The sequence below is a fragment of the Cucurbita pepo genome, chromosome LG16 (genome assembly GCF_002806865.2).
Source record: "Cucurbita pepo subsp. pepo cultivar mu-cu-16 chromosome LG16, ASM280686v2, whole genome shotgun sequence".
NCBI lineage: Eukaryota > Viridiplantae > Streptophyta > Magnoliopsida > Cucurbitales > Cucurbitaceae > Cucurbita > Cucurbita pepo.
The window spans coordinates 154,306-171,084 of NC_036653.1; the positions used below are offsets into that span (position 1 = coordinate 154,306).

General features: G+C 35.9%; 1 protein-coding gene across 5 annotated transcripts; it reads right to left on the reverse strand.

Annotated features, from left to right (window-relative positions):
• Positions 1-1,855: 1,855 nt before the first annotated feature.
• LOC111777647 (thioredoxin-like protein YLS8) lies at positions 1,856-4,078 on the reverse strand. Of its 5 annotated transcripts, none has more exons than XR_002812408.1 (4): positions 3,639-4,077; positions 2,563-2,707; positions 2,114-2,485; positions 1,856-2,020 (listed from the first exon to the last, which is right to left on the reverse strand). XR_002812408.1 is itself a non-coding variant. In XM_023657340.1 (4 exons), the coding sequence occupies exons 2-3, from the start codon at positions 2,680-2,682 to the stop codon at positions 2,177-2,179; spliced, it is 429 nt and encodes a 142-aa protein (XP_023513108.1). In that variant the 5' UTR covers positions 2,683-2,707; positions 3,639-4,078; the 3' UTR covers positions 1,856-2,020; positions 2,134-2,176. The 5 variants fall into 5 exon arrangements, 4 of the variants coding, with proteins under 4 accessions (XP_023513108.1, XP_023513107.1, XP_023513106.1 ...); XM_023657340.1 differs by having other exon boundaries at positions 2,134-2,485; positions 3,639-4,078; XM_023657339.1 differs by lacking the exon at positions 1,856-2,020 and having other exon boundaries at positions 2,079-2,485; positions 3,653-4,077.
• Positions 4,079-16,779: the final 12,701 nt, after the last annotated feature.

The following is a 16,779-nucleotide window of genomic DNA, read 5'->3' on the forward strand; positions in this document are numbered from 1 at the left end:
ACCCTCTTAAGTCAGGACTATGCATCTAGTGACAATAGTGACAGTGCTTGTGATGAGCATGATGGTTGGGTAGCTGAAGAAGATGAGTCCCTTGCTCAAAAGCTCAAGCATGCCCTTGATGATCATAGTAAGGATGACTTGGACCTTGACCAAGGATATAAAGCTCCTGCAAATATATTGAGTGGTAAAAAAGGATCAGAAGATCAAGAGCTTTTGCAGTCTGCCAGTGATGTAATTCACCGGTGTATGGAGTATGCTGAGTCTGCACAAGTTGAGATGAATTATTACTCTTTGTCATTAGAATTGGAGCAATCAAAAGCTCAGATTCAATTATTAGAGGGTCATATCAATAATTTGGATCCTGCCGTTAAGGCCTTGAAAGAGGTCATATTCATGAAACCAGATTATGTTGATGCTCACTGTGATTTGGCATCCGCTTTGCATGCAATGAGGGAAGATGAGCGAGAAATTGAGGTGTTTCAGAAGGCAATCGACTTGAAGCTTGGCCATGTAGATGCTTTGTATATTTTGGGTGGACTTTACGTGAACTCAAATGGTGAAGGAGCTTTTATAGTTGTTGAAGCCTCAAAGTTTAAGACCATTGGAGAGAAGACTGTTTTGAGACCGGAACTGTCAAATGCTCTCAAAATTAGATCTTTTCAGAAGATTACCCGATTGAATCGCTGTGATGTGAAATTTATTAAGAAGAAAATCATTCAACATGATCTGTCAATGTCTTATTCAGGTGGTGGCATGCCTAAGAAGTCCATAAGCAAGCTATTGTTGAGGATTATTGGGATTGGGAGTGTCCCACATTGGTTAATTTAGTGGAAGATCATGGGTTTATAAGTGACGAATACTATCTCCATTGGTATGAGGCCTTTTGGGGAAGCCCAAAGCAAAGCCATGAGAGCTTATGCTCAAAGTGGACAATATCATACCATTGTGGAGAGTCGTGTTCGTCTCACAAGAAAAAGAGTACACATACAATGATCGGAAGATGCATTAATGGGAATGTAGATAGATACATGCATGTGTAGCTTCATCTATAAAATAAATCATATATATATATATATATATATATATATATATATTATATTACCAAACATGGCAAGGGACACAAATAATTTGTCCCTAGTAAACATTTTTTTTCACGAACATTAACAGGAAAACAGAACCGACATGACACTTCTTATGGGGTATGTTCTTGGAAGTACAGATTGAAATTGTAGTAAGAAGAACCAAAATAAATGGATTCATTGCTTCTACCTCTAATTACAAACTCCATACCCGCCTTTATTTTCCTTAACGAAATTACCCCGACATTCATATCATTTGTTAATAATTGGTATTCACAATAATTATGAACGACTAGACATGATACGAGGTTTTAGACCAAAAGTTTTATCATGGACTAAGGTGTAGCGACCTACTTCTTTTATAATAAGTCTATTATTACATATGTGTTGTCACTCATTTGTGCAAAATTTCATCTTAATATTTGTCATTCATACACAAATGAAAAAACATAATTGAAATAAGAGTAAAAGATATCTCCTATCAAACCTAATTGAAATATTATAGATGAATTGAATTTCAAACGAAGTTGAACATAGGACTAGTCCGCCAGGATAAGTCATGATAAGAAGCACCCAATTAAGTTACGGGCTAGGTTGGATGCAATTGTTTGATGCATGATTATGACTTTATTTACGTGTTATTGTTTATGTTATAATATTTAAATGAATTATGATGTTTGATTACGACTACTATGTTGATATAACTTCATTTATGCTCTTACGAGACACCATAATGTACTCCATTTTATCTCATAAGAAATTTATGTCACGATAATTATGGAACATGCATTTTTAAGACAAAGACTCGCACGGGCACAAGTTAGTCATGACATGTCTTTGCGTAATGACATTGGAAGTATAAAACACACCTGAAAACTAAGAAATGTCCATTGGGGTAGCTTTGGATTCCGTCCGTGTAGTATTTGAATCTTTTATTTCCACTGTTATCAATATATACTTCACAAAATCAAAATTAGTTATAATTGTAGAAATGATTGCAAACAATGAAAGATTAGAGCTTAAGAATAACACACCAAATTTATCCAAAACATACAAGAAGTAGCAGATGCAGCAGCAGCTAACAGCAGCAAAAGATGTTAGTAGCGATACTTGGTTGAATAGTCCTTTGGTGCAATGACCAAACCGCGTCCTTTCCTTGCTCCACGATACACTGTTTCAATGATATCTATGAACTCCTGCTTATCCTTAAGTGCCCAGTTTATTTTATTGTTGTTTCCGGTCCCAAGATCTATCATTATGTGCTTGTTCCTGAAGAAGAACATCACGGTGGATGGATCATACAGCTCGTACATTGTGTTGAAGTCAGGAACCTCTGTGATATCCACAAGGTATATCACTGCGAAGTTCTTGATCGTCTCTGCTACTGATGCCAACACTTCGTCCATCTGCATCCAAATCAACAACCAAAAACACCATGAATGGACAACCCCTAATGCATACACCAACACTCAAAGTTCAACACCTGCATACAAGTCTCGTCCCAGTCATGACCAAAACGAATGACCACAAGACGCTCTTCTTCAGCCAGAATTGCCTGGTCAACAGCCCATCCTGAATGAAGATGCGGCAGCAAGTACGACATCTCTCACTCAATTATTAGCTTCCACCTGTGGAGTCGCACAAACAAAATACAACATGTTTCTTTGAGACTTATTCTTTTGAGGCATGTCTACGCCTTAACATTTATTCCTACGGCCTCAACACTACCATATAGAACTCAATGTTCGATCCTTGATCATTTATACCCTAGGCCTTGAGCGAGCAACCCGGACCATTTATATCCAAAGCCTCGATGACTTAACAATAAGAAATCCTCTCAACAAAAAATAAGATTCTGATTATCTTATTGATCAAATATCTCAAGGCAAGAAAACTTGTTTGAGATTTGAATCATTTCACAGGAAGATCGATCATGTTAGGCTTTAATGATTCTAAGCATACAACCTATACTACATAGAATGACAAAGAAACTTATCCCATCGCTAAAAAAACAGCACAAATGCTCTTTCTACTGCATTTTCCAAGTTTACTTGGAACCATCAAAGAACAAATGAGGTCCCACTTGAAGTATCTTGAAACCCTTGTTGCATAAATGAAGCTTAATTCTTCTTAATGTGACATTAATTGCAACTTTAATTCAACTTTAAAGAAACTTGACTTCTCCTAGTGTAATTTAACTTTATCTTATGGTAATTTGAACAACATTCTTCACAACTCTCGTGAAGTTCATATTATATATATGATTGAGACGTCTTGGTTTAAATCAATGTACACCCAAAAACAAGCTTTCTATAGCCAAGCAACCACATGAACCTGCTTTTTGACAAAAACATGAAACTATCACGGAGTTTCAGAAAATCTCAACATAAAAGCATATTTGACATCAGAAAGGCATAGAAAACCGTAGCAGTTTGTAATAGCATACAATTGAAATCATATTTATCAAACAGTGCGTGCAACATACAAAGCATACAACGAACAGAGGACATAAACTGAAACGCTTAAAAAAGTCCGAAAGGGGCTTAGAGTGATTGTTACCCAATGTTTCTCACCAAAACAGCTTCAATCCTTAACGAAATGTCTTCGAAGGTGTTTGAACAGCTCTGTCGCCACCGTGAGAGAGGGAGGAGATCGGTCGCAGAAGAGCGTGAATGCCGTGGATCGGGTCGCCGCTGGTCGGAAATTTCCAATCGCCAGAACGTTCGTGTGGTGCTGCTCGCACCAGAGGCGAGAGGGAGAGAGCCCGTCGCTCGCTGGCCTGGGTACACCCCCACTTAATGCTTAATGAATGCTCGTCAACGTTGGTAAAGGTCGATGAGAGATGCAAGCGTCGGGTCGAGGTGGTCGCCGAACAAGGAAGGGAGGAGAGGGAAAATGATGGGGCCAGTTCCACATCGGTTGAGCCCACCTCGACCCACTCATTAACCACTCCCAATTGTGCCTAAAATCAAAGAAGAATAAGAACTTGGAAAACGTGGGAGCCAGAGACGTTCATAACCCATGACCCATAGGCCCAAACTTATGCGGGGAACCACCCGTATTGCTCAAAAATGAGAAGCTGGTACACATTTCTCAGATCATTTCTCATCTCTAATCTCACCCCACCTCACCACTTCTATATATAAATATAAATCTAAGTTGTCAGCACCCGTCCCGTATCCGATCGACACTAAATTTGGCAAGTTTTCATATTTCATACGGGCGTACTTTACTTAAGAATTGCATATCCAAATTTCCTTTAGAACCTCGACTTTTGAGGTTAAGGCCTAGGGTCCTATGCGATCCTTCAACAAGTTTATCTCTAACACTCATTTTGACATCATTGTCTCTATCTTACCTATGCCTCGGCTTAGCTTTTATGTACATACCTGTGGTATGCTAGATGATGCACTGTCATTCTTGGTCGCATCATAACAATCGTCTTGTCTCGGCCCTCACGTGACCAGTTGGGTGCCACTATTGATGCGTTGTGAAGGTATATAGTAAAATGTTGTGAAATTTACAAGAACAAGTGTAAGTATACACGGTTTCCAATAGTAAGTAATGGGTAAATTATTGATTTCATAGAGAAATATATATATATATATATATATATATATATATATTACTTTTTGTTGCAGAATATTGAGTGAGTTTTAAGTGTCATTCAAATAGATAACCTTCGCACTATTTAGATGTGGTTAAACAAACATTCTCATGATATTAGAGTCTTTTCGGTTTAGCAACCCCCATCCTTTCTTTTCAGTGGCTATTGAATCCTCTATTGTTCTTCCCCACCACTACTGGCGGCTTTGACGTCGCTGGGCAGTCTCCATGACTGCCACTTGCGGAGCCGATTGATTACTCTTTGGCTCCACCCTTTTGACCTCCAAATCACCCTTCACCATATTCTATACATACAACCTCACCTTCTCCAACACAATCGGTTTCCCCTTAGCCAACATAGCCTCTCTCATTTTCTTCCCAATCAACCGTTCATCCTTCACATAAACCCTAATCTCAGAATCCTCATCAGCGTTCTCTACGAAAATATACGAAATCTCGATAAGCCCTTCGATCTTTTGCAGAGATTTACCTTTGAAATCTGGGCGCCGCACTGGCCTCTTCGCCAACCAAGTCGTCGCCGCCCTTCTCGCCAAAATTAGCTCCTTCGCCCAATGTGGCGACTCTTTCAACTTCAACATTGTCTTTGTCCCTTTCTCTAGGTTTCCCCTTCTACTTCTTGAGTTAGACCTATTCTCACTGGAGACAAGGCAACATTGTCGCTGAGTGACGATCCCTCTTCATGGGTTAGACACATTCTCGCCGAAGCCTAGGTAGCATCACCGCTAAGCAACGATCCTTCTGCAGTTTTCGATGGCCAAAAAAGTGTTTCTCTATGCCTCCTCCAAACCAGATTGTTGATATCTTCACGAAAAGTGTTTCTCGACCTCTCTTTGAATTTTTCAGATCCAAGCTTCACATTCGTTCAAATCCGACGCTCAGCTTATACGGGGTGTTATGGATGTTTAGTACTAAATTATAGTTTACCATATATATCATATTTGATATTTTATTATAAAACAAATATCTAGATATTTGTCTTCCTGCTTTCTCTTTATTGTTATTTCTATTTATTACTCTTTTTCATATGATTGATGACGTGAATTTAGCAAACATTCTCACTTAAGCTCTCTTCTGTGTCATAGTGATTACTTTTGTAATCATGTAGAGTATGAGATAGAACTTTCTTATCCTCTCTTCTTTTGATTCAAAAGAAACAATTATGTATGTGAGGCCGACTAACTAAATAAAATTACTGATAACAACTTCTTTAATAAACTAAAATCACACTATCAACGTGCTTTAACTACATAGAACTCTCCCACCTCTCTTATAAAATTTAGCTCTTCATACACGCTGATTTTCACAGAGAAATCAACATTTTAGTCATACAAAATTAATAGAATAAAAAAAGAGTATAAGAGATCAAGCACCTTTGTTTTAATCCTATTTGATTTGGTCTCTTCTTCCCCTTTTGTTGGCAGAATCTTTTCTTTTTTGGGAACCTTTCCCTTCTATATTGTTTATTATTACAATTTCACCTTTAATTTACTATTATTTTTCTTCAAATTTATTACAAAATCCAATTAAAATATATTTATATTCATTTTTTAACCTACCTCAATTATTTGTCGGGACAATATTAAAGTAAATTTACTATTTTATTCTCACAGCCAGATAATTTTAAATTAATAGAACAATGGATAGCTTACTAGCTAGTTCGACAATCGTACATCCTATCACAAAATAAATAATTTTGAAAAAAAATTGAAAGTACGAAATCATCTATCGAGTTGCTAGTGATAATTATTTATATGTGAAAACATTTAATTTACATGGTATTGATAAGACTATAATCATAGTAATCTCCGTTTAATTCTGGATGTTGATTGACATTCTATCTAAAAGTTTTTTTCTTTAATAAAAATCATTATTATATTTTTGTCGATTTCGATTTTATGAAATAAACTTTAGACTAAAAATAATTATAAAATAGATATGATGGTTAATAATTATTTTTGAGATCAAACCATAGATTCGTATTTAATCATATAATTTAATAATTTAAGATGTTTGAAACAATTGTAAGCAAATTAATAGAGAATCAGATGGTAGGGTGCAGCAATTAAATTTGATGGAAAAAAGGGAATCTTAGGATATTTCTTTTTTAATTATTTATTTATAAAAAAAACCATTATTATGTTATTTGGTAGAAATCCACATGGACCCCAATATTTTCATCTTAAGTGGAAAGGATAAAAATGTAAGGTTGGATGTGTAGTACTTCTCTTTACACGATTAACGCACGTTCACACGAACTCATTAGGCGGGCTCGTATACGTATCCTTTAGGCCTGTAAATGGGTCATAAGGTACGTGTCATTCATACATCACTCAAGTCATCCAACCAAGCCCAAAGGTGTGCTAATAATAAATTCACTCATTTGGTTGGCCTAAACCGAAGTCACTAAATGCTCTTGGGATTTCATGTTATATCTTATGGAATTCACTTACAACCACATATATCATATGACTATTGGTGTGACGTTGTTAGAAAAATTATATTGAAACAATAAAGGTCACACTGTGCTAGGATGAGGTAGAAAAACGTGAACTGTTAAGACCAAAGTTAGTCCAAGCCATCAATGAGGTCGTGTAATGGTCGAGGTAAGAATGCGAACGACTCAGAGTAGACAAAAGATTTAAGCTGATGTAAGATGTTCACTCTATGCTTGTGAGACATTTATAAGTCATGTATGTTAACCGAGCCATGTTCAATATACGTATGCATGTCTCATAGAAATGCTATGCAATGAAAAGAACGAAGGTATGACTTGCATCATAAGAATATGTCATGTTTTGATATTACGAACCTCATGCATTTTGTATATCGCATGCATCAAGATACTTTTCCGTTATGATTAGTATGGACGCATACACTAAGATATTACATACTATGATATTATGCGTGCTCCTTTCTCTCTATGACTTCCGACAACTTGAGTGTATGTCAGCCCAAGGGTAGGCCCAAGGGTACATATACGAGCTCACCTGATGTATTTATGTGCGCATGCATGGGCCGTGTGTAGAGAAGTACTACACATCTAACTCCATCCAAATTGGAAAGTAGAGACTAAGGCCATGATGTTTTATGAAAGGATAGGTCCTACCATGATTGCATCTTATTACATTTTTCTAACACAGTAGGGGAGCTACTTACTGATTATTTTTAAATACTCAAAGCACGTGCTACTTATTTTTCATATAAATGTAAGGTACCCATGTATAGATGACGACATATTTTCGTACATATTAAGCATGTCATGCATGTAATGACAACTTTATTTTACTAGTAAAGAAAAATAGGGTTGTTCCCAGTGTAGTAATGTCATGTACCATGTGTCTCATCTTATTGAACCATAATTCTTAACGTGGCACTTCATGCATATTGTATGCCACACAAGTGTGGATTACTCGCTAGTATATTACGTACAGACGCATACACCACGATATTATTACACGCTCCTTTCTTTTCTGTTGATTTTTTAGAACATGAGCGTATGTTAACCCATAGTCAGGTCTAGGGAGTAGTATACGAGTCCCCTTAGTGGGTTTATACAAGTGCACATAATATGTGTGTAGAGAAGTACTATGCATTCAACCCTACCTGAAAAAAAAGTAGAGTCTAAGAAACAGTAATGAAAAGTAGGTCTCATCAGTCGTTGAGTATGTTGCATTTCTCAACCCCAACCGTAAATTTCTTGAGTATTTTTAAATGCTCATCCTATGTCTATTTGTTGTTCAACTAAAGGCAAGGGCCCTGTGTACGGATAACGGTGCCTGCTGAGGAGGTCATAAAATAAAGTCACATTAGATAGTCCTAGTTCCATTTTTAGACAAGTTTAGTAGCATTTTCATCTTTGATCCTTGAAAGGGGATGCTTAACACCTCATACTCAAGATTTGGATCAGGATTCTGAATCCATATTCAACACCGACATTTTCATCTTTGAACCTTGAAAGGGGATGCATAACGCCTCATGTCCAGGATTCGAATGAGGATTCAAAATTCAGATTCGACATCGACATTTCCCTACTACATGGTCACATTACTTCTCGTTTTTAAGAGTGAAGACTATCTCCACATACCAACAAAGGCCTTTTTAATATGTGTTTCTTCCCCCTAACATACATCATAGGAGAATCCTCCAAAGGTCACTCAACATAGAATTTCTCCAAGTAGAGCACGATTCATCTTTAAAGTTCTTATGATTAAGCCATAAAAAAATGAAGGTGCATCTTATTGGTATAAGCAGTAACTTTTATGTTTTTTTAGCCATCATATCCTCATATCACTCTTATTTAGATGTGGTCATTGATTCATTTACATACTTTTCCTTTACTTATGTGTCACATGTCCACCATTTTTTTGTCTTAGTTCGTCCCTTAACCACATCTTACTGGAAGAAGTATGCTTTTATACTACCATTTTTTGTCTTAGTTCGTCCTTTAACCACATCTTACGGGAAGAAGTATGCTTTTATACTACCATTTTTTGTCTTAGTTCGTCCTTTAACCACATCTAACGGGAAGAAGTATGCTTTTATACTACCATTTTTTGTCTTAGTTCGTCCTTTAACCACATCTTACGGGAAGAAGTATGCTTTTATACTACCATTTTTTGTCTTAGTTCGTCCTTTAACCACATCTAACGGGAAGAAGTATGCTTTTATACTACCATTTTTTGTCTTAGTTCGTCCTTTAACCACATCTTACGGGAAGAAGTATGCTTTTATACTACCATTTTTTGTCTTAGTTCGTCCTTTAACCACATCTAACGGGAAGAAGTATGCTTTTATATCACCATTTTTTGTGTTAGTTCGTCCCTTAACCACATCTTACTGGAAGAAGTATGCTTTTATACCATTTGAAAAATGCTCATAAACATTGAAGAGAAGTTTTAGAGACCGAAAAAAAAAAAAAAGAGAAATTGTTAAGCTACAAGTTAAAGCAGATAACAGATGAGAAAGAATAAATCAAAAAAGGAAATGATTTATGGGGCTTAAGTAAATGAGTTTTATCTATATATCAAGGATAATTTTTTTTTTTTTTTCATTTTTAAGGATAATAATGTTATTTTGAATTATTTAAAAATGTGAAAGGGTAATTTTAAAGTTTTTTAAAAAGTCAAAATGACACTAATGAAATTTTTTTAAAGTTTAAGTGGATTTTTGAATCACTTTTTAAGTCTAATGTATTTTTAAAATAAAATTTAATAATTTATTTGACTTGAAATAATGCTTATATTAAGTCATCATTCCATGTACCAAATTAATTTTGAATGAAAATAGTTGATTAATAATAATAATAATAATAATAATAATAATAATAATAAAATATGTATATTTATAAAGAGAAGGGTAATAAATTTGGATTAGGACAAAAAAAAAAAAAATAAAATAAAATAAAATAAAATATAGAGAGTATGAATATGAGTTGAAAAGGGCAAGAAAATTGGGCGTTTATAAAAAGCGGAAAGAGGAAATGAAGAGTATTTTCATATCTGTTTTCCGTGTGAAGATCTGAGAATGGGGGTTTGCGCTTCGACGCACACAGCAACGATATCAGCGAATCCGAAGCGCGGAATGAGACTGCATCAACAGCAACAACCAAATCTGGATTCGATCAAGGTGATTCACATGGACGGCTTCATCCAGGAGTTTTCCGATCCAATCAAAGCCTCCAAAATCACATCTCACAACCCTAACTTCCTCCTCTGCAACTCCGACGAAATGTTCATCGGCAGCCGCGTCCCCTCCCTCTCCCCCGACGAAAACCTCCAACTCGGCCAAATCTACTTCCTCCTCCCGCTCTCCCTCGCACAATCGCCTCTCTCCCTCCCCGATCTCTGCAATTTCGCCATTAAGGCCTCCTCTGCTCTTCCCACGCTTCAATCTCCCTGCTTCAGGTAGTCTCGCGATGCCGCTGATTTCGATCGAATTGGAAGTCAACCGGTGAAATGGTTTGGATTTGGCGTTTTGTTATGTGTCTGTTCCATTTTAGGGCATATTGGATTAATTTGTAAAAGGCTTTGGGATTCTCATACTAAACAACGCGGATATCCCTTCCCCCAATATTTCAATTTCCTTATTTTTCCAATATATATATATATATATTTTTTTTTATATAATTTTAATTCATAGGGACAATATTACAGAGTGCATTTTTGGGCCAACCAGTTCTATTATTATAATCCAATTCCTAAATTATTTAGAGTTATTGGTACACTTAATTAATAGGATGCACTAGAACATTCCATCCAAATATTTGACAACTTTTTTATTTATTTATTTATTATTTTTATAATATTTGATAACATAAGTTTAGATCATATCATATTTGGGTCTAAATTCAAATAAACCCAAAGCAATAAAGCCCATAAAAAATTTATAAATAAGAGGGCTTATAACAAAACTTGAGATTTTGAGATTCGAAGATTTTAACGTTGTTCTTACCTCTGTGATCATATTAATATCAATTTCAAGTTCAAACTTCTACCAAACTATTTTGTTAAATTTTACAATGATTCATGTATTAGATTTTATGTTGATATTAGACACTTTCATGTAGATACACGATTAGAATCTTGAATTGGAATGTTTATTTATTTATTAAAGATCTTATTCTTTAAGATTAGTATTTCATTGATATAAATAAAAAGTGTTTCGAGATATAAATATGTCTAACAATATCTTCTCTTACTTTCCTAAAATTCATTAAATATTCATGTCATTTAATTTCTGATTCAAAACTAATTAATTGCAACCAAATTACATATTCCATATTAATGAAAAGAAAAGGATAAAATATGATTATTGATCTCTTTAAATAATTATTGATCTCTTCAAATGACATCTCTTTTTATAATTAAATCTAGTTAAACTTGAATTTTTTTTTTTTCGGGAATTGCTGATACACTCTAGACTGTCTGAGAAGGATTAGGTTGAAATATTTTAAAGGAGTTCTAAGAGATTGGTGGAGAGATAGGATCTTCTTTTTTAACTATTGTTAAAGTTCAAGGAGATGAAAAGTTAACGGTCGATAGAAGAAAATTAATGAGCTAGAAGGTTGATCCCGTTAGATGAACACGGTTCTCCACAATGGTATGATATTGTCTACTTTGAGCACAACCTCTCATGGCTTTGCTTTACACTTCCCCAAAAGGTCTGATACCAATGAAGAGAGTATTCTAGATTATAAACCCTTGATCATTCCTTGAATTAGCAGAGGTGGACTTTGATCGTCCAAAGATCCAAGAAAATCAACAAGCCAAGAGTTTATTTAGGAAGATCACAAAACCAAGCAACAATCTAGGAAGATAACAAACCGATGGTCCATCAAATAAGATCTCATAGCCAAAGACCAATGGAAGAAGATCCATAATCCAAAGGTATACAAAAAATGAACAACCAGAAAAAAATCGACCTAAGTTGATTAAAAAATCAAAACAAGTCAAAGAGACATAAAAGTCAAGAGTGATCTAAGAAGATCAATAAGAAATAGATCAACATGCTCCATAAACAATCTCTTTACAACCTCGAGTTCAATGTACGATCAGTCATGCTTTCAAAACATAAGAAGTATGCGTTCATTGAGCATTTTCATATGAATTTAGTAGTGCATCCAAAATGACAAGTTTGGGTTAATTTGAGTTGAAGGAAATGAGAGAACGACACACTTGAAAGAATTGTAGATAAAGTGTAAAGCATAGTTAAAGCCCAACATTTTTCGTTGGAGGTGCACATCAAAAAAGCCCTACATTTTTCTTTTCCTTCTTTGTTCTATCTTACCTCTCTAGTTCTTGTGGCGTTTTGTTTATGCTCTTTTGTATTCAACTTATCTTCTTCGCTTAGAGATGAATTTCATGAGGGATTGGCTCATGGTGAACAAGATTGGTGGAAAAACCCAAGTGGAGCTATGATGATGAGTAAACGAGGGGTACATGAATTAACAATGACCACATCCAAATGAGAGCGATCTTGAGGGTAGAATGACTGAGAAAGACTTAAAATAATTGAAAGTTACCACATATACCAACAAGATGTACCTTTGTTGTGACATCTGAGTAAATGAGGAATACATAAATGAACCAAAACCACATTTGAATGAGAGCGATTCTAAGAATAGGATGACTAAGAAAAACTTAAAAGGCTTATAATATGTGGTTATATGCTATATATAATAAATTGAAACCATATATATATATATATATATGCTACCTAGGCAGGGCTTTGAAATATACTTTCTGCCTTCTATGTATTCTCTCTTGTTGTATATAACTGAAGAATATAAACCTCTAGCCAATATTTCTACTTACCTTTTCTCTCTTCTAGTTTTGTCTCTTCTATTTTTGTGTTCATCTAGATCGAGTGTGTGTTGCTGTGCAATCCTAACAACTGGTACCAGAGCTAGGCGAGATTCACCACGATCTATGAAGGTGGAAAGTTCAAAGATTGGAATTGAGAAGTTCTATGGAAACGATTTCGATTTTTTGAAGATGCAGATTAAAGATTATCTATAGTAGAAAGATCTTCATGAACCCCTGTTGGGGTGAAGCCAGATACTCATGGAGCAGTGGAAGCTCAAGGATCGACAGCCTTAGGTTGATCTGATTGACACTGTCCAGAAATGTGGCGTCTAACATATCCAAGGAGAAGACAACGTTAGATCTGTAGAAGGTGTTGTCAAATATGTACGAAAAACCATCGGCTATCAACAAGGTGTATTTGATGTGGAGATTGTTCAATCTACAAATATCTGAAGGTGGATCAATTGCGGATCATATAAATGAACAATATGATTGTAAGTCTACTGAGTACGGTGGACATTAATTTTGAAAATAAAATTAAAGCATATATTTTGATGTCATTTTAACCTGAGTCTTGGGATATTGTTGCTGTCGCGATTAGCAGTTCCTGAGGATCTGAGAAACTGAAGTTCGATCAAATCTGAGATGTAGTTCTCTGCGAAAGTATTCACAAACGAGAAACTAGAGATTCATCTGGTAGTGTTCTCAGTATTGACCAAATGAGAAGAAGTAAATCGAAGGGCCCAAACGAAGGTCGATATAATCTAAGAATTGTAAATTTTTTCCAAATAGACCAAACATAACATGTTGGATTTGTGGAGAAAAAGTGTTAGAATCGCACAACAATACACACACTCAATCTAGATGAACACAAAAATAGGAAAGAGAAAATGCAAGGAGAATATTACTAAAGGTTTATATAGATGACTTCGGGCATATACAGTAAGAGAGAATGTATAGAATACAGAAAGTACATTTTCAAAGCTCTGGATATATATATAGTTCAGTTTACTAAATATAGCTTTACCAGATATAATCATGTACTACTGTATATAACTATCTACCATATATAGCTTTATCGGATATAGCTTTTTACTATACATAGTTATTTACTATTTATGACAATTTACCATATATAGCTTTACTATGTATAACGACTAACTAAACTATAAATAAGCAGCAGGCTTCATAACCTAATAATTCTCCCACTTGAAGATTGATCTAGTCAGTCAAGAATTTCATTCTCAAACGACGATGAGCATCTTCACTGCACCATACCAATTGAGACTTTGCATAACCTCAATATTCCAACATCAACACATTTTGTCAACATGTTTGCTGGATTCTTTGCACCCTCTATCTTCTCAAAACACATCACCATCTTCCACTAACCTGCAATTGAAATGATATCACCTTTTGTGTTTTATCTTTAAATAATAAATCGCGTTCCTCACCAACTGTATGACACTCTGACTATCTCTATAAATAATCTTTTCGTACTGCTTCTTGTCCAATTCTTTCAGATAGTCAGTCATCCATATCCTCTTCTTTCCAGCTTCATCTATTGCCATGTACTCAGCCTCAATACAACACATTTTTAAAGCCTAGACATCCCATCATTCATGCCTTGCTCCCACTTAGTTGTATCCTCCAACTATAGGGCCTCATCAAAGGGCTCTGGTTCCCTTTCATCAGCAACAGATAGTGTAATGAAGGTACATATATATTTGGTACTCTGATAGTACTGGATGATCTTCTCAACATCGGTTCAGGCATCACTTGCTCTACCGCTGGTTCCTCTTCAACAGTCTCAGAAGTTCCTTGAGTATCTGCTACAATATCACTAGGTGATTTTTTTCGCAACTCAAGCTCAACTCCCACTTGCTTCGTTGTCTTGGAATCTTGCTCCACATCTGGCTTCTCAGCAGTAGTCTCAGGAGTTTCATGAGTATCTGCTACAACATCACTAGGTGAGTTTCCCTGCAACTCAAGCTCAACTTCCACTTGCTTCATTGTCTTGGAACCTTGCTTCACATCTTGTTTCTCAACTGTAGTCTCAGGTGTTTCATGAGTATCTGCTACAACATCACTAGGTGAGTTTCCCTGCAACTCAAGCTCAACTCCCACTTGCTTCTTGGTTTTGGAACCTTGCTCCACATCTGCATGATCATTTCCTACCGCAGTTTCTTCAATTCTCTGGTAGTCCTTGTGAAGATAACTCGTTTCTGCTTGCTCATAACGTAGTTCTCACAACGACCCACATCAAAAGATTTCAGACCTTCTAAAAGTTCTTCGTAGCCAGCATCTTCATTCATTTCACACTCACATGTTGAAGTCTATTGTGTCATAGACTTGAATTTGAAGCACTCTCAACAACAGCAGCCATGTTCATACACTCTGCAATGATGTATAAAATTCAAGATTTTATGCCACGTGCTACCACCATAGCACCCTTCATAATCTTCCACGAACTCTTCCCTAACTATGTTGCATAACCTGTGTTGTCCAACTGACCAATAGAGATTAGGTTCTTCTTCAGACTAGGAATATATCTAACATCCTTTAATGTCCACTGATTTCCTGCCGAAGTTTTTATGCAGACATCCCCTTTTTCTTTAATCTCCAAATGTTTGTTGTTGGCAAGATACACCTTCTCGAAATTTTCACACTTGAAATTTCTAAACAACTCTTTATTTGGAGACGAATGAAAAGATGCACTTGAATCCAAAATCCAGGATTCAATCGAACTGTCCACGTTGAGGTTTAAAGCATCTCCAATGTCTTCTGCTGAATTTATAGAATCATCATCATCTCCACATTTGTGATTCTGCTTCCTCCTTGGTCTTGTACAATCTGTCCGAAAGTGACATTTTTCTCCACAATTCCAACATGTTACGTTTGGTCTATTTGAAGATTTTCCTCGGTTCTTTGATTTTGATCGCCCTTTGTTTGGGCCCTTTGGTTTACTTCTTCCCCGTTGGTCAACACTAAGAGCACTACTAGATGAATTTCCAATTTCTCGTTTGCGAATACTTTCGCTGATAACTACATCTCGAATTTCATCAAGCTTCAGTTTATCAGATACTCGAAAACTGCTAATTGCGACCACAACAGTATCCCATGACTCGGGTAAAGATGACATCAAAATCAAAGCTTTAATTTCATCCTCGAAATTAATTTCCACCGAACTCAGTTGACTTACGATCATATTGAATTCATTTATATGATCAACAATAGATTCACCTTCAGAAATTTGTAGATTGAACAATCTCTGCATCAAACACACATTGTTCATAGTCGACAATTTTTCGTACATATTCGACAGCGCCTTCAATAGATCTGACGTTGTCTTCTCCTTGATAATGTTGAACGCCACGTTTCTGGATAGTGTCAAACAGATCAACCCTAAGGCTTGTCGATCCTTGAGCTTCCACTGCTCCGTGGTCATGGTATCCGGCATCACTCCCAACAGGGGTTCGTGAAGACCTTTCTGATACAGACAATCTTCAATCTGCATTTTCGAAAAACCAAAATTGGATCCATCAAACTTCTCAATTTCAATCTTTAAGCTTCCCATCTTCACAAATCGTGGTGAATTTTTCCTTGCTCTGATACCAGTTGTTAGGATTGCAAAACAACGCACAAACTCGATCTAGATGAACAGAAAGAACAGGATAGAGAAAATGCAAGGAGAATATTGGCTAAAGGTTCGTATTGATAACTTCAGGCATGTATAGTAACAGAGAATATAGAGAGTACAGAAAAGTAAA